Here is an 18,822-nt window from a genome sequence, read left to right on the forward strand (position 1 = left end):
TCTTAAATATATAACTTCACTTCCTCTCTGTATCTTGAACATAACAGCTCACAATGGTAGAGAAATCCAATCAAAAAATAGCCCTGTGTGTAGTTACTGTAATTAACAGATTCAATATCTATTACCGCCAGTCAGGTATCATAGCAACCTTGTAGTGCTGAAAACTGCTTAGAAAATTCTTCAAAACCAGCAAGACTCTGCTTTAGGAAAACAACACTGGGGACATGACTGGCTGTCAACATCTGTGGGTGTTGCTATGGGCACAGCCACAAAGAACTCTGCCATCTATACAAAAAGGTATACACACAGAGAAGAGGGGAGGGACATAGAAGATAAATTGATAAGGAAAACCAAAAAGAAGAAATAATTGGGCTGGCAATATACAATAGGCACACAATTTTGAGTCTATGTTTTACACAAATTCTTTTCTATTGAAGCTAGAGAATCCAAATTAAACTTAACTGTAATTGTGACTAAACATGAGCCAGGGTTTGGAAATAATATCTGAAAACTCTCCATTTGTACCCTTTATCACAAGTCTTAATTTGAAACTTAAAGTGAATTACAGTTAAAATAATATTTAAACTTCCACTTATAAACCCTTAATAGTCGTTTATAAATCTACAGAAGAGAAAAGAACAGGTTACTATGAACAAGAACCCAATATTGATTTTTCAGTAGTGCAGTAAGGCATCTCCATTCTATTTGGCTGCTGTCAAAGCCACTCTTTAACAGCTGGAGTCAAATTGCACTATTTACAGCAAGAGCCCTTGTCAAGTGGACCATAAGTATCCTAACAATACACTATTCAAATGGCACTTTGCCACACAAATTGCTGACTTGATGAATAACCTATGTCAATGACTAAGGCCAATATAAAAGTTTCATTTTTATGAGAGGTTTTACATTCACACATTAAGTAAGCTTTCTTTGAAGAACTATTAGGCTATATATTTCAGGCCTTTGGATGCTGAAAATAATGAAAATCTGTTTAAATACATCGAGGGAACTTGACAACATTAATATGGATCCGGTGTTAACTACATTTGTCACACGAGTCAGAACAGAGTCCTTCTGTTGCTGGCACTCCCCACTGGCACGTGCTGCACAAAGCCAGACTTCAGCTAGCCTCGCACTATGAAATAGGAGCATTCTCCTTTTGTGCCTCTGATTTACATGGCCAACGAATGTTTAGATACAAGCCAGGCTTTGAAGTCCTGTGAGGAAATTCGGAGTTGCTTCTGGGTGTGAGGTGGACAGCTGGAGTCATTTAATGGTGCATTTTCTGCTTTTCATAGTCACTCAGACCTTCTAAATTAGTTTGGAAACAAAGCTGTGACACATTCCTCATAGTTTTCTTCATGATTGAGGTAATATTTTAAAAACAGAAAAAGTTTAAACTCATCCCACAAAATGAGAAAAGGGAAATTCTTCATAAAGCAGTTATGGAAAAAAAAAAAGGATTAGGTATTACAGAAATTTGTATTTAACTTACAGTACATAAAATTATCTATAAAACTCTTACGATAAACAGTTATACACTGTCAAAAACTTGCATCACTTTATGTGTTCAAAAAGCAAATGACCTTGTAGATTTCTCCCCTAATGTTTATTTCTTTATTCTATCTTCCTAGGCTGGATATTATCATTTAGGTACTACAGTTTTAAGCTGAGATTCACCAAATCAAAATACTTAAAACAGAAATCTTAATCTAATGTTTACAGAGGAAAATGACTGTTCATCAAGTGTTTGAAATTTAAAATAAAAATCTATTTATTTTCTTTTAAAATTATAAAAAATTGATATAAAATATTGTCCACACTAGAAAAATAGTTCTATGCTGCTTATTATATTAAAAAGAATAAATCAAAAATTTACTAATCAAAAAGGGAAAATTTTCATTCTATATGGATGATTTAGCCCTATATAATGCAATTTATTGTTTTAAAATAAATATTTGTTCTTTTTTATATACAAGTTTAATATTAAAATAAAGATAGTTTAATAAAAACCATGGTAACATGTAGTATTGCCATGATGAATTATTATTTAATACTTTTACAAGTATATTTTCAGATGATATTTTCCAGTCTCACAATTTAGAAACTATACTAATTCTATTTTGGTTATTTTTTGTGTCATAAAACATAAAAGAACTAACTTTTCATTCTGATAAGGTGATAGGTAGTAGTGGGATCAAACTTTCAATTGGTGGTCTACCAATACACCAGCTGTTTTTTACAAGCGGTATCAGAATAAAGCTCTAATAAAAATTTTCAGCAAATGGTATCAGAGAGACATCATCATAAGGTCAGCTAAAGGTTAAAAATATATATAATCATATTTCTAGAAAGCTCAACTAGAATGTAAATAAGGCAGTGCAGTCTTTATTTATAATCAATTTTATATGCTTAGATAAAGATGCACATATAAGTGCATTATTTAAAGAAAATTCTATTAAAAAAAATTCCAACTAAGTTGGGAGCCATTACCTACAAATTTGTTCCTCTACAAAGGGTGGTTTTCCAAACACATATGAGTTCCTGGTTTCTGTCACAGATTAGACTTGATATAAGCTCTTTTGGATTACATTCCACACAGTGCAGAGGTTGGGATAAGTTGTTTCATGTAAAATACAGATATGGAGGGAAAAGGGAGGTGTTGACTATTTTGCCAATTTCTCCTCAGACCCCATGATCTCCAAGTCCAGTAAAGACTGTCTAGATCATAAATTGGGAAACGACAACCAGTGCATCATCTCTAGTCCACTGCCTGTTTTTGTAAATAATGTTTTTATTGGAATACAACCACCCTTGTTGAAGAATTGTCTATAGTTGCTTCTGTGCTTCTAAAGCAGAGTTGAGTACCCAAAGCAGCAAAATTCTGGCCTGCAAAGCCAAAAATATGTACTATCTGGTCCTTTCTAAGCCAATTTTTCTGTTGCTATAAAGGAATACCTGAGGCTGAGTAATATATAAGGAAAAGAGTTTTATTTGGCTCCTGATTCTGCTGGCTGGAAGACAGGACATCTGGTGAAGGCCTCAGTCTTCTTCCACTCATGGCAGAAGGTGAACCAGAGCCATGTGTGCAGAGATCACATGGTGAAAAGGGAAACAAGAGAGACAGGAGAGGGAGGAGCTCTTATTAGCATCCAATGCTCCTGGAAACTGATAGAACTCATGTACTCCTATCCTGACATTAATCTATTCAGGAAGGATCTGCCCCATGACCTAAACACCTCTCCTTAGGTCCCTTCTTCAACACTGAGGAACAAATTTCAATGTAAGGTTGGAGAGGTTAAATATCCAAATCATAGCAGGTCCTTTACAAAAATGAAAAATACTTATCCCTGGTCTAGTTCATCATTGTCCAATACAAATAGAATGCAAACCACATTTGTAATTTTAAATTGCCTAGTAGATACATTAAAAAAAAGGAGAAAGAAATGGGTGAGATTAATTTTAATAATATATTTCATTTAATCCTATATATCCAGAATAGAATTTAACATGTAGTACTAACCACATTTCAAATACTAAGTAGCTACAAATGTTTAATGGCTACCATTTTAGACAGTGAAGCTCAGGAAAAGCAAACCAGAAGGAGCTGCTGGGAGACCTGTTCTACAGAAAATCAGTTTTAAAGAAAAGACATTTCCAGGATACTACAATGGGCCCCAAATAATAATCCACTTTACCCTTTTATTCATTTTACAGACAAGAAATGCAGAAAGAGAATTTAAAAGCAACTAACCAACCAACAAACAAAATAGGTGTTTTTCCCTTAAAATATGATGAAGCTACAAAGATTTCTGCAATATATAGATGATTTTAGGATGGTTGTTTATTCTCTACTTTGATGCTAAATTCCTTCAATTGCAATTTAAACAGGTTCTATCTTGTCTTATCCTTAGATAAATCTAAGAAAAGCAGTTCTCCATTATGAATATGATATTGTATTCCTTTAAATCCTTTATGACTCTGGCCTTTCTTTCCCATGCCAGAGATATTCTTTGTCTAGCAGCACAAATTCAACTCCTCTAGCATTTCAAACTGGCATTATTTTCAAAATGTTTTGTTATATTTGTTTTTCTCTTGCAAACTTTTCCCCAGATCTATATGCACTTGTTTCAAATGCAACAAGAAAAAATAAATACATAAAGTCCAAATGTTGCCAAACACAAAAAGCTCCGCTGTAGTCTTCTGTTTAAATAGTTCATTCTATTGTTGGAGAATATTTCACCTGTGTCTTGCTAAAATGCACACACAAAAAAATCCTGAAATACAAAGTAACCTTTAACAGTTTTAAATTTCACAGGCATACTGTCCCTCATTTTCCCCACATACAAAATGAGATGATTCAAACTTGGTTTCTTAAAATTAATTTTTTTCTTATGAAAACTCATGAAGCATTTTACCGTTAGTAACAAGGAGAATGGGAAACTTATAAGCACCCATAAAATTTCATGCTTATCAAATTTGTAAATTAAAGAAGACTAAGATAAAGCAACCTTGGCAGGTACAGTGGCTCACACCTCTCACCCCAGAGACTCAAGAGGCTGAGGCAGGAGGATCACCTGAGGCAAGGAGTTTGAGATCAGCCTGGGCAACAAAATGAGATCTTGCCTGTAATAGAAAAACTTTTTAAATTTAGCCAGGTATGGTGTTGTGCACCTGTAGTCTCAACTACTTGGAAGGCTGAGCTGAGAGAATTGCTTGAGCCCAGGAGTTCAAATCTGTAGTGGGCTATGATAATGCCACTGCACTGTGATTGTGCTGGAGTGCAGTGGCACGATCTCTAAAAATAAGACCCTGCCTCTAAAAATAAATAAATAAATAAATAAACAAATAAACAAACAAATAAATAAATAAAACAATCTCAACAGCCTAACTCTATCAGGATGAAATGCTAAGAGAAAAAGTGTGTAATAGAAAATGAAGATACCCAGTACATAAATTAAAAAGATATAACTTAGGAGAAGCACAAATAAATATTGTTCTAATTAGCACTAAATTCAATAATAAGAGAAGTATAGTATGTAGGATAAAGAAGGTGATAGTCCTGTCCAATTCAGTTTATCTCTGAATGTAAAGAATGAAAGTTTGAAATTGTAGTCATCTAAGGCAAGGGGCAAAAGCAAGAAAATAAAGTTGAAATCAGCCTATAAGTAGGAAAACAAGACTCTGGCATTTTATTGCTTCTTGAAGTCAAGGAAGAAACAAAATTATATAAAGAAAATGAAATCTATATATATTATTACCACTACCTAAAGAGTAGCTATGAAGCTCTTCAACAAAGTGAAATAAATAGCAGTCAGTTTACCTTCTGGGAGTTAAACTAGTAAAAATGACACTTGATGAATGAGATTTGCTCCTGCAGACCCTGGACATCTGAAACACATAGGTCAAGAGACATGCCCCAGTTCTCATCTACTACTCTAGCATATAATTTCCACTATAAGTTGCTAACTCTGTTATGAATAGTGAGCAACAAAGACACATCAAGATGGGGATGCTTGGCAGCTGGCTCAGCTCACTCACTGGGCTTTATTCACTACAGCCTTATGATACCTAAGACTGTCAGTGTGATTCAATTTCCCACCCTATGTTCAGCTGTGAATGTTGAAGTTTCAATGCATCTCTATAACTGTCCTTAGAAAAATGACCTTTTCAAGTTAAGAATAGGAAAAATAGGTTTTAAAAACCTAAAGACAATGGATTAAATGAGAAAAGAAAAAAAGCCGTCACCTAATCACCAGCTTCAATATCTGAAGGAGGAAAGTACAAACGAAAGCAGGTGTTCTAAATGGAGTCTTAAAAAGAGAAATACAAAATTCAGAAATGTTTCCATGCATTATTAGCCTTGACCAAGGGAGATGGTGCTCTGCTGGGCTGAAAGCATTGGCTACATTCAACTCTCAGAGCTCAGTGAATGAATATCCTCTGGGCTCTGACTCCATTCCCATCAAGGGACCCTGTATTACAATTTCCCCTGGCCTCAGCTTTGCTACAGTGAGAATGTAACAAGCAATAACCAGAATGCCAATTAAAGAATTGTCATTCTATTTTATACATTCATTTTTTAGGTATTTAGTTAGTGTGACTCAGTTCTCACAAAGCTGACAAATCCTAGACTCACTTGTGAAATCTAAATCAGGCCTCTAAACCTAAAAAGCTAAAGATTACATGCTAGCACCCCTGCCCCAACTCTACTGCTTTGAGGCATGGCTTTAATGGCCCATTGGCCTTTCTCGATGATGACACATTCTTTTGCCTAACTATATACATACACCTGAGATAAAATAAGGTCTTATTCTAAGTCCTTATTAATAGTATATTACTAGTTTTCATAATACCATTACAATAACAGAAAAGATAACAATATGTAATTAAAAATCAGCAAAACTTGATTTAGCAATCCCACTTCCAAAAATATATCCTTTAAATAATCCACATGAAAAAAGCTTTAGGTCCATAGATGTGTTACTTATAAAAGTGAAACATAAAAACCAAGCCATATACCAAGCCATAGAGAAACAATTTATGCCAGCAATGATAGAAACACCACATACAGCATAATGCAGCCATTAATAATAAAAGTTACATATTAATACCATGAAAATACGTTTATATGAAAAAATACATTTGATATGTACATATAAACGGTATAGTTACAACAGTATGTTGAGGGGATAATTTGGAGGTGAAAATACAAAAAGATGGAAAATAATCCCTTAAAGAAATCAGATGAAATTACTATATCATATTTAGAAGTAAACAACAAAGCTAGTCCAAATTTCTGCTAAGCTGGTTCACTTGGTTTATGAGAATAAATGCCAACTCCATCACTGTGTATTCACTGAGGCTTGGAATCCTAGAGAGTTAGTGATCCTACAGATACTGGGTATATCAAAAGAATTATCCATACTGTGATAATTTTTCTGATTTTTTTGTGATCTGGGTTTTCTGATTTTTTTTTTGTTTATTTTCAATCAGCATTTTTAAGAGGTCAGATACTCTTAAGTGAAAAATAAAAATATATCCAAACTACAGAATATAAATGTTTTCCCTTCCTTATGGAAAACCACCTAGGATTCAAGGGTTAATATAAAATTGACTCAATTTTGATAAGCCAGAACCTATTTTGTTAAAAATCATGCCATAGTAAGTATAATAGTCACTCAAAAAGTTATACTGATTCATTCAAGATTACTTGGTAGGTGCAGCAGTCTCTTAGTTCTTGTTTTTGTGCTGATACTTAAGTGCCATGTATTTATGAATGCATATAACTTCTTATTTGGTTGATGATGTTCTTTGTGAACAACAGCTTGATTTGAACTTACCTTACATGAAGACTCCACCTGCAGACCAGGGCAAGGTAATGGCCCAAGCTGGTAGGGGCTGGAGGATCTCTGTTCTATACTTTTGTGCTTAAGTGTCTCTGAGGCAATGGGAAATACAGACTTCACAAGCTGTGAATCATCACAACAATTAAGAATAATTCGTGCTCTTTCTCCTGTCTCATGTCTTTCCAAAGTGCCTGGAAAACAAGATTAGAGGTAAAAATGTCAGCAAAATATTTACCCCAACAGAATAAGACGGAACAAAACACTCTTTAACAGAAGAATCACAATCCCTTCAGTTACCGTGCCTTAGAATCTTGCAACCAAAAAATAGCCTGGGAGCTTTTTCTAAATCACTCAAAATACTTGCTCATAAAGGTTGAACTTATGGATTTGAAAAGCTCATCTTCCTCTTTGTGCTTCTTCATCCACTGAAATCAACAGGAGATTCAATAGTCTTTAATAGTAAAATCTCTTACTTATTATACAGTTGTAAGTGATCAATAACACATAACTATGGAATATTTTAGTGCTGTCCCCTAGTGTTCCAACTCACAAGCAACAGAGAACCCACGGTGCTTTGCCTGGGTTCCCAGGCTTGAAATGTTTCTATTGGTAACATATAATTTAAATGAATGGAGCAAGTAAGAACACGGATGCTTTGTGTACTGCCTCCCTCACCCATGTGTCCCCACAGGGCTTTGTTGTTTTATTGTTGGTATTGTTGTGATTATATCCTTTGGCTTTTATTTCTTATGTTATTAGAAGGGGAAAAAATCCTTTGCCTCTGTCATTCTTGCAGTTTCAGAATTTAGGAGTGCTGTCAAGTTCAATCTAAAGTTAAAAAAAAAAGTATAAAATGGACCAAAAGTATCAGAAACCAATTCACAAATAATTCAATGTTTTTATAAAATACGATGCCATACACTCAGTGAAATATCAATAAATATGAATTAATCATGTTCTCCGTCTCTTATGAGTTCATTTGCATTATTCATACTATATTAAATATATAGGTTATCTCCTACTGAATAAAGACACAAAGGAATACTAATTTAATACATGATACCTAAATATAGACTTCATTTCATATTCTTTTCTACCAGTGAGAAAGAAGTAGATGTACTATTTATATTGTTAAGAAAATATCAACTTAATTACAATAAGAAAATAGAAATAATAATTGTAGGCCACTATGTCTTTAGATAAAAAGATTGGTAGATATATTTGAAGATTATGACTATTCTATCCTTCCTCATTTCTCTCCCACTCTTCTATAGCCTTCTTTTATTACAACTAAACTACCATTAGTTGGCACCGTGGATTCTGAACCAGTAACAATTATTTTGCTCAAATAACAGGCAGAACTTCAGTCTCAAGTCCCTTAACAATATACTTTTATTATAACATTTCTACATTCATAAATAAACATCCTTATAATACAAGGTTATAAACATGTTGTTCTTCTAAGCTTTCCTTTTCCATCAAGATTGATATATCTGGCTGGGTGTGGTGGCTCATGCCTATAATCCCAGCACTTTCGGAGCCTGAGGTGGGCAGATTGCCTGAGTCCAGGAGTTTGAAACCAGCCTGGGCAACATGGTAAAACGCCATCTCTACAAAAAAGTACAAAAATTATCCAGGCATGGTGGGAAGCACCTACAGTCCCAGCTACTAGGTAGGGCTAAGGCAGGAGGCTCTCTTGAGCCCAGAAGGTCGAGGCTACAGTGAGCCAGGATCATGCCACTGCACTCCAGCCTGGGTGACAGAACGAGACCCTGTCTCAAAAAAGAATAAACACAAAGTCTGTCACAATGGTATGCAACAGCTAGATATTCTGGGACTTTAATTTTTATAAATTAGGAAAAAAATATTGATATATCTTCTGAAGGATACACCTCAGGGAGAAAAAAAATGATTTATAGATCAATAAATGAAGTGGACAGCAACATCAAGAAAACCCTTTCTCTCAAGACTGACAATAGGAAAAGCTTCACAAACCAAAGATAAGAATTATTACTGCTTCCTGAAAACTACTGCATTCCAGAACTTGGAACCGTGTTATGTGGTAAAATTCACTGTCTTTCTGAGAAGTTTCTCTTTGAATATGGTATCATCCTGGATATTTTCTTCTCACAAGTTCTCTGTGGCTCCTCAAACTGTGACATTTTTTACATATTTTGAGAATTATTGGGAAAGAACTTATTGCACTTTAATACATTTGTTATGTGCCTTATGCAAAATGTATACATTTTATATATGCACGTTTTATTGTATACCTAACGTCTTACCGAAACACAACATTTCTTGTATTTTTTTAGTGATGAAAACAGTTTATCTACAAACTTAGGTAGTTGTAATCCATTTTCATTCATGCACAGATAATTAATCTGTCTGAGCATCTACTATGCTACCACTGAGCATCCACCATGCCAGATGATGACAATGTATAGTATATAGGAATGACTCAGTCCAGGTCCCCAAGAGCTTCCTTAAAACCTAATGGCAGTGCAGAGGCAAGAAACATCTGAAAACTGATAAGCTGCAATATTTAAAGTAACACCTAAGCTATTCCCATCCAAAACTAAAAATCTCTCATTCTAAAAATGTTAGACACTTGGTTTTGTGTACAAGAGCTTCTATCATGATTAGTTATAAAATAGTTAAAAAATAATTAATATTTTGTTTCAAAGAACTGATTAAGGCATACACATGACATAAGGAATGCTTAGAGTCAATCAATTTCTGTAAAAGATATAGACAGACAGATAAATAAACTACATGTTCAAAGCAGTAAGTTAATTTTGTAATAAGTTCAGGACGGCAGCTTTTGAAAGACCTTGGTTAAAATTCTGACAGTGGATGGGTATTCCCACATGTGCTAGTTATCAATTTATTACCTCTTAGATTCAAATTCACCCTTCACTGTTTGCTTTGTGAAAAGGAATTTGGGCTTGATAAATATTTTCTCATTCATCAGCTGTTGAAATACTAACCTTTGTGGACAGAGGGTGCTGGAAACACCTAGTAGAAGAAAGGGTTAAGGCCAGGTATAATAGCTCATCCCATCCTAACTGTAATCTTAGCACTTTGGGAGGGTAAGACGGGTGGATCACTTGAGTCCAGGAGTTCAAGACCAGCCTGGGCAACATTGGAGAAACCCCGTCTTTACAAAAATTAGCCGGACATGGTGGCATGTGCTTGTAGTCACTGCTACTTGGGGGGCTGAGGTGGGAGGATCACTTGAGCCAGAAAGTCGAGGCTGCAGTGAGCTGTGATCATACCACTGTATTATAGCCTGAGTGACAAGGTGAGACCTCGTCTCAAAAAAAAAGAAAAAAAAAAGAGGAAGAAGAAGGAGGAGGAGGAGGAGAAGGAGAAGAAGGAGAAGGAGAAAAGAAGAAGGGAAGAAGGGAAAGAAGAAGGGGAAGTGGGAGGGGAAGGGGAAGAAGAAAGGGCTTTCTTTTCTTGGTTCTGGTGTACTTTTCTTGGAGTAGTATTAGTGGCTTCCCCAGTACAGGTGTCTGTAGCACATGACGGCCGGGCTAGCAGCACTTTGCATCCAAACACTTTCTTTGGCATACTCTTTGGGCAGTTTTGTAACAGCGCCTCCAGCAAGACATCTCCCTATGGACAGCTTTCTCTGGCACCCTCGAGGGAATATTTCTGGAAAGCTCCACCAGCACTACACCATAGCAGCTTCTTTGCCATTCAATACATATAACCATACCCTCTCTAGCAAGGTCAGGAACTTACTTAGCCCTAGCGGGTGGAGGGGGGGTCTTTCTTGGTTTCTTCATCAAGCTATCTCAAGTTCTAGGGCTAGGAGTCATCCTTCGCATCTGCTATTCCTATATTCTTTAGAGTTCTCTTCTTACTAGTCAATCTCTCATATTCAAATTCTTTATGATAGTTAATAATTCTTTATACTAAATTTTCTGTTTAAGTTACTGCATCATTTTTTTTCCTGATTAGACCCTGATTAATACACTATGACAAATCACTTATGATGCAGAATGTTTCCTTAAATATGTCTCCAAAGTTATGAAATTTACATAACTTCAGAGATCTATTTAAACTATTAGAGAACATCTATAGCAAAAAAATAACCAAAAAGGGAGGTATGACCACAAGGAAGATTTCCAACAAGGCATGCCTTTGCAACTCTAATATACTGCCTTGGGCAAGATACAGAATAGCTACTGTTTCCAGATATTAAAGAAATATAAGAAACTGAAGGTTTACAAAATTGCTTAATTCAACTTCCAATTTCAGGAGTACTTTTGCTTTCCAAAGTAAACTCAATGATAATTAGAATTTTATTTCATTATAGTACATCAAGAATAGGAGTTAATTCATATTTATTATTCATTTGAATCAATCTGAACATGACAAGGAAAGGTGCAGAGACATAGGTGAGTTAAGTATTACTGAAAGTTACACTACATCTCCTCCTTCAAAGTAGGTGTGCAAAAATATTCCATAAAATCTATTGTAAGTAAAATCTTTATTGTATAAAATGCTTTCCAGTAAATATTTTGCATTTTTCTATTATTTATTTAATATGAATTTTTATATGATTTGTTTTAATCTTAAACTATATAATAGTGCATTAGAGACCAGAGCTAATCATAAGAAAAGATAGCTTAAAGCAATTAACATCTTGATAAGAAATGAAGAAAAGATCAGTTTCCAAAGTTGCATAGTTTCCAAAAAGTCAGCGCACAGAAATATAAGAAATAGCCAAGATAATCTCTGCAGATCCCTAGACCCATATTGACAGGATTTTCACTTGTACACACTGCTTTCCCTGTCAATTGAGCATAACCCACAGCATACCTAATCAACTACGTTTAAAACCAGAGCTTTCTCTATGACCCCATGCGCAACCCTGCCCACGTTCTTCCTATCTGTCCAGGGGGACAACAAGGACACATCATCACAGCATGGTGTTTAGGGGCAGACTCTGGCATCAGACTGTCCTGTAGTTAAATCCTTGTTTTACCTCTGATGGCTGTGTGGCCTTCGGCAAGTTACTTTACATCTCTGTGCCTCACTATCCTCATCTGTACAATGGGGATAATAATAATCCCTACCTCATGGAGTTACTTGAGGATTAAATTGAGTAGATATAACAAGTGCTTAGAGGTTTCAGCACACAGTGAATGCTGTGCTATATGACAGCCCTCTTTGTCACATGAGAGAGGTCCTCACTCAGCTGCTTGTGAAGTGATTAACAAACCTCTTTGGCCCCCAAGCACTAGAGTCTGCCTGACACCCAAGCCTGAGGTCACTGGGCATATGGCCAGCTTGGGCCCCCAGGGCTTCCTACCTGAGACTTGAACCTCCTCAATCAGCCTTTCCTCGCAGGCTACGTTACAATCAAACTCAGAGTAGGATTATATATTTGACTTATTTTTTAATCCTCTTCAGTACACCAGAATGGGGTCTGGCATAAATTAAAGGCTAGATAATACTTCTTAATAGATTATATGACATCAACAACCTGCTAATGATTTTTTTTTTAACTGGCGCTGCACTTGGGATTAAATCTAAACTCCCTGACCAAGAAGTCATAGTCTCACCCCCGCTCTGCTTTCTCCCATGTCCGCCTCCCCTTATTCACAAATTAGATTTTCTTTTTCTTTTGTTGAAAACAAACAAATTTTTTCCTGCTAGCTCTAGCACATCCTTCAGGTATTAGCTTAAAATCTCACCTCCTCAGAGCAGCCTTTCTAAAATAGATTCCCTTATCTTGTACTGTTTTCTATCTCAGCTTCTTCACTTTATAGCGCTTATCACATTTGTAATTGGTGTCCTTTATTTGCTTGCTTCCCCACCAGACACTAAACTCTTTTTGGCAAGTATGTGTTCCATGAGCTTGGTACAAAGCAGGTCTTTCTAAATATTCACTGAAGAAATTGAAGAATTTTATCCTTTCCCTGAGGCAGTGAAAAGAGGTGGCTATAAAGCATCAGAGCATACTAGGGTCTCAGTGTGACAAGATTTAATGCCAGAAATGTGCACTATAAACTTAGACCCTAGAGCCCAGGAGAGGCCAACACTGCGAAAAGTGCCATTCACAAGCCTGAGGCCTGTCCCAGCTTTCAGCAATGTTGCCAGGTCACTCCTGATGGCACAAGAACTTGTAATTGGAGACAGCGAGTCAGTTTCTGAATGTGACATGTTGTCTTGACCTGTGAACTAGCCATTTCTTGCTTCGTGGACTACACAGCAGAAGATGCTAGTCTAAAGATGAGATGGAAATAAGAAAATGCACAGAGAGAGACAGAAATGGAGAAGGAAGAAAGGGGAAGGGAAAAGACAGAAAAAAAAGGGAAGAGGGAGAGGAGAGATGGTGAGAGGGGGAAAGAGAGAGGGAGAGAGCGAGAGAGAGGGAGAGAGCACTTAACAACTTTCTAGTTTTGTTTCTAGGTCCCTCCTAAGGAATAGTGCCCCTAAAGTGTCTGAAATACACCCCTGAATCCTTATAATAAACACCACTTTCTGATAAAATTAACTTTACTTCTACTGATTCCTACCTAATAGGGGCCCTAATAAGAACGGGGCAGAGATGTTTCTATTACGGTAAAGGCCAAGTTTCAGGATGCCCAAATAGACAGCACGTGGAGTTCCAGGTAGAGATCAGAGCAGAGACACAAAGCCTTAAGCATTAGCAGCAGATAGATGAGGATCAAGTGCCCATTAAAAAAAAAAATGCCACTCCAAGTGAATTTGGAGTGAGCTGTTTCAGGAGAACATAAACCCGTTAGCAGTTTCTGCACAAGAAAGAAGGAAGATTCTGAAACTGCTGTAAATCAGTATGTTGCTAAAATACAGCCCTGTTGTAAACCCATTAAGATTGTCAAATTTATAGGCATCTACAGTTTTTTGTTTTGTTCTTAAATAGAGCAAATAATCACTTTGTGATGTACCGGTTATGAGATCTGATCTTGCAAAATCAGGCCGTCTTAAAGCATGACCTGTAGAGTAAAGGATGCAGTCTTCAATTGCAGTAAAAGAGCAAGGCACAGAGTAAAGAGCACACTTCTATACATTTGCCCAAATGATGAAAAAGATCTAAACATCTACCTAAAGAAGGAGAAGAAGGAGCCATCACATTCTACACTTCAAATCCCTTCCAAACAGCCAGAAGTTGTTTCCTTGATTTTATTTTCCTTGAAATTTGTGCATAATTTTATGATTTGCTGTCTTCTACTTAAATATTTTATTTTGGCTGGGAGTGGTAGCTAACTCCTGTAATCCCAGCACTTTGGGAGACTGAGGCAGGCTAATCCCTTGGGCTCAGGAGTTCGAGACCAGCTTGGACAAGGTGGCGAAACCCCATTTCTACAAAAAATAGCTGGGTGTGGTGGCGTATGCCTATAGTCCCTGCTACTCCGGAGGCTGAGGTGGGAGGGTTGCTTGAGCCTGGGATGTCAAGGCTGTAGTGAGACATGATCATGCCACTGCACTCCAGCCTGGGTGACAGAATGAGACTGTCTCAAAAAAAAAAAAAAGAAAAGAAACTTGTTTTCAACTCCCGTTGACATTTACTTTCCAAAATTAACAAAAGTATCCTAGCCTAATATCAATGTATGAATAGCTTTAAATTACATACTTCCTCCTACAAATTAACTAGGTCCACTAAGTCTATGGAAAAAAAAGAATAGCTATTATCCTCAAAGAGAGAGAAATAATTTAAAAAGAAACCATAGTCATTTGATGAATCCATCTGCAAATGATCAAGAGGAAATTAAGACTAAACAATATCACCCAGATGGATTAATACTTTATCATGTTGTACAGAAACATTTTCCTTATGTTAAAATTATACATAAATATATTTGAGACTAATTGACTTACTATAACTCATGGTGTCTTTCCGAAGAAGAACATTTTAGAAACACCATTTCTATAGAAACATAAAATTCTCCCAGACCATCCAAAGCGCATATATTGTAAACCAATGAATCTCAAACAAATTTGTTTCACAGAAAAGGAAAACATTTTAAATTAAATATTCTGCTTATTATTGGATTATGAAAAAAGCATATATATTTCATTGTGAAAAAAGCATATAGTGCCAGGCGCAGTGGCTCACACCTGTAATCCCAGCACTTTGGGAGGCCAAGGTTGGTGGATCACCTGTGGTCAGGAGTTCAAGACCAGCCTGGCCAACATGGTGAAACCCCATCTCTACTAAAAATACAAAAAACTAGCCGGGTGTGGTGGTGCACACCTATAATCCCAGCTAGTCAGGAGGCTGAGGCAGGAGAATCCCTTGAACCCAGGAGGCAGAGGTTTCAGTGACCTGAGATCACGCCATTGCACTCCAGCTTAGGCAACAAGAGTGAAACTCCATCTCAAGAACAAAAAAAAAAAGCATATATATTCATCACTAATCACATAATAGGACACGAATTATTTAGCAAATAATTGTATTTAAATGAACAAAGCTTAATAGCAAGAACATGTGAGTGGACATATTATAGAATTAGGTCTTTTCCATATTGGGTAGGCATTTTCTAACTGAATCTATTATGATATTGGGCAAGAGATTAAGAGGACAATATTTCAAAGTGACTCTCTCTGAAACAGAATAAGTTTTAAAAAATGACCTCACTACCAAATTTGATAATCAAATTCATACAAATCAGGTTTCAACAAAACCACTGACTGACAGTTATAGTCAAATTCCACAAATCAAAAAATTTGACCATTGGGTCTGTTATACAATTTATCATTTATTTTCAGTTACTCATGAAGTTCATTGCCTTGCTCAGAAACATGTATGGAGATCGACCTAGTGCCCCCTTTCTAACCAAACCATTTCACAGTTACTGCATCTTACTGCAGGAAATGTGTAACTGATGGGGGTTCTCACCACACACAGGGGCCCTGGAGGTATCAAATTTAGCTAACTAGAAAATAATGGAAGGGTGGGGAAAGGGAATGAGTCTTAAAACATTAAATTAGGGATAAAGGCACTTACCTTCATTCCTAAATGTAGTTGATATAATAAATTCAGCTATAAAGTAGAATGTCAAAGACCTGGCTCATTTTGTACTATATAGAGGCCCTAATATGATAACAAACTTAGATTGGCTTCACATCAACCTTCTATACCTTAAGGGTATATAGGATACATTTTTAAAAAGTCTCTAACCACCACGACCTTAACCCCAGCTCTGCCACAGCCTCCAGCACATTCACAGCAAGGCTGGGATTTATCAGCTAGGCCACATTCAACCTTCACGTCTAATTCTGACCACTGACCTCCAGAAAAACGGAATAAAGAGGTGTGGTGGGGGACAACTGAAAGAAAAAAAAAGGATTGAAACACATGGAGGTTTAAAGTTGCTGAGATTGTATAAAGATAGCAAAGAATGCATTAATTTTCGACACATTTTAAACTAGGGTTTTCTTGATAAGGTATCTACTTATTAAAAATTCCCTCTTCTTAAACACGTGCTAGCAGCATAACATCTACTATGACTTTGAGAGGCCGAAGCAGGCAGATCACGAGGTCAGGAGATCGAGACCATCCTGGCCAACCTGGTGAAACCTCGTCTCTACTAAAATACAAAAAATTAGCCGGGCATGGTGGCACATGCCTGTAGTCCCAGCTACTCCGGAGGCTGAGGCAGGAGAATCGCTTGAACCTGGAAGGCGGAGGTTGCAGTGAGCTGAGATTGCGCCACCGCACTCCAGCCTGGCGACAGAGCGAGACTCTGTCTCAAAAAAAAAAAAAAAAAAAAAAACTACTATGACTAATTTTTAATTTTTAACCTAAGACTAAATACAATTTACAACCAATTTAAGAGGTAGATATTCACAGCCAAGTGTTTCTTAAGTATAATGTAAAGAATACATTTAATTAATTGTACAATTATCTATTATATACAAAACTATAAAATTATACTGCTTCTGAGTATTTCAAACTTTCATTCATCACATCACATTATTTAAATTTATTACACCAGGCATGTTATTTTTAAATTTTAAAATATTTCAAAAGTAGATTTTGTCCCTCATGCTCTTAATTGTAGGTTAAGTTACTTATTGGATATAATATCCTTGAAGAGATTTGAGTCTGTCATTCATATGCTTCTGGTGTCAATTAATTTAATCAGATCAATATCTTGCTGAGTTGATCTGGAATTTTTCCTAGAAAGAGGAAGGGTATTGGGAAAGGATAAATTGGGGTATGGTCTCCTGAATAAAGTGCTGGTTGAGGGGTGAAGTCCTATGAGAGTTATTTTGGTTATTTTTTTGGAGAGGAAGGATATAGTAGAGATGAGAGTACCAAAACATTTTAACTGCCATCAATTTTCCCTTGGGACATGACAGTGATTTGCCTTAGGCAAATAATGGGTGACTACTGCTCCAGCAGGCATGTCAGGATTTGTTTTGAAACCACCAAGGCTCAGGGTACCCTGACTATAGTCCTGGCTCCCCAGTGCCACTTGTAAAATTCAATACCATATTACCACACCCAGTGACCTCAAAAGGCTCTCTCATCTCTCCACACTTCCTTTCTATAGACTCACTCACCAGTGAGGACTTCCAGAAAGGTAGGACTGTCCTACCTGACCACCAATGTAATAGGAAGACTTCTACTAATAATCCCCAATGACAGTCATCCTTATGTGATTCCCTTCCCTTTGAATATGATGGGATAGCCCTCCAGTGATTATTAAAGGGCAAAAGGAACTTTGCACATGTAATTAAGGTTTCTACTCAGTTGTCCTTATAATAAGCAGATTATTCAAATAGACCAGGCCTAATTAGATGAGCGCTTTGAATGCAGAAAGTTCTCTCCAGCCACTCAAACAAGAGGAAGTCGAGATTTAAAACACTGGAAGTATTTGATGTGCCATTGCTAGCTGGGAAGTGGGAGGAGGCCATGAATAAAGATCAGGGAGTGGCCTTTAGGAGCTGAAAGCAACACCTGGCCACAGCCAGCAAGGACCTCAGACCTACAAATGAAAAGAACTAAATTCTGCCAAGGACCTCAATTAGTTTGAAAGTGAACTGGTCCCCAGAGCCTCTAGATGAGAGCCCTGGCTGACATATTTATTTTGCCTCATGAGATCCTAAATAGAGAACCTGGTTGAGTTTGCCTGGACTTCTAATTTACAGAACTGTGAGACAATAAATAGTTTTTTGAGCTGCTAAGTTTTGAGCTGTTGTTTTGAACTGCTAAGTTTGTGTTAATTTGTTACACAGAATAGGAAATTAATATAACCAGGACTTGTGGCAGTACTTCTACTCAGAACAACAGATTTAGATTTCAAATATTTTAGTCATTCTTTACTATTTTATATGTGAAATTCTTGCTTCTTTTTTTTTTTTTTTTTTTTGACAGAGTCTCACTCGGTCACCCAGGCTGGAGTGCAGTGGCACCATCTCGGCTCACTGCAAGCTCTGCCTCCCGGGTTCACGCCATTCTCCTGCCTCAGCCTCCCAAGTAGCT

At 36.6% G+C, this 18,822-nt stretch overlaps 1 protein-coding gene across 5 annotated transcripts in view; it reads right to left on the minus strand.

Moving 5' to 3' along the window:
• The window catches only part of WDR72 (WD repeat domain 72), a 236,037-nt gene that overhangs the window by 139,684 nt on the left and 77,531 nt on the right, over positions 1-18,822 (minus strand). For all 5 annotated transcript variants that reach the window (XM_054531292.1, NM_001131120.1, XM_054531290.1 and 2 more), the window contains 1 exon segment: positions 7,344-7,540. In XM_054531292.1, the coding sequence (XP_054387267.1) occupies positions 7,344-7,540 (197 nt within the window).

The sequence above is a fragment of the Pongo abelii genome, chromosome 16 (assembly GCF_028885655.2).
Source record: "Pongo abelii isolate AG06213 chromosome 16, NHGRI_mPonAbe1-v2.0_pri, whole genome shotgun sequence".
In the NCBI taxonomy this organism is placed as follows: Eukaryota; Metazoa; Chordata; class Mammalia; order Primates; family Hominidae; genus Pongo; species Pongo abelii.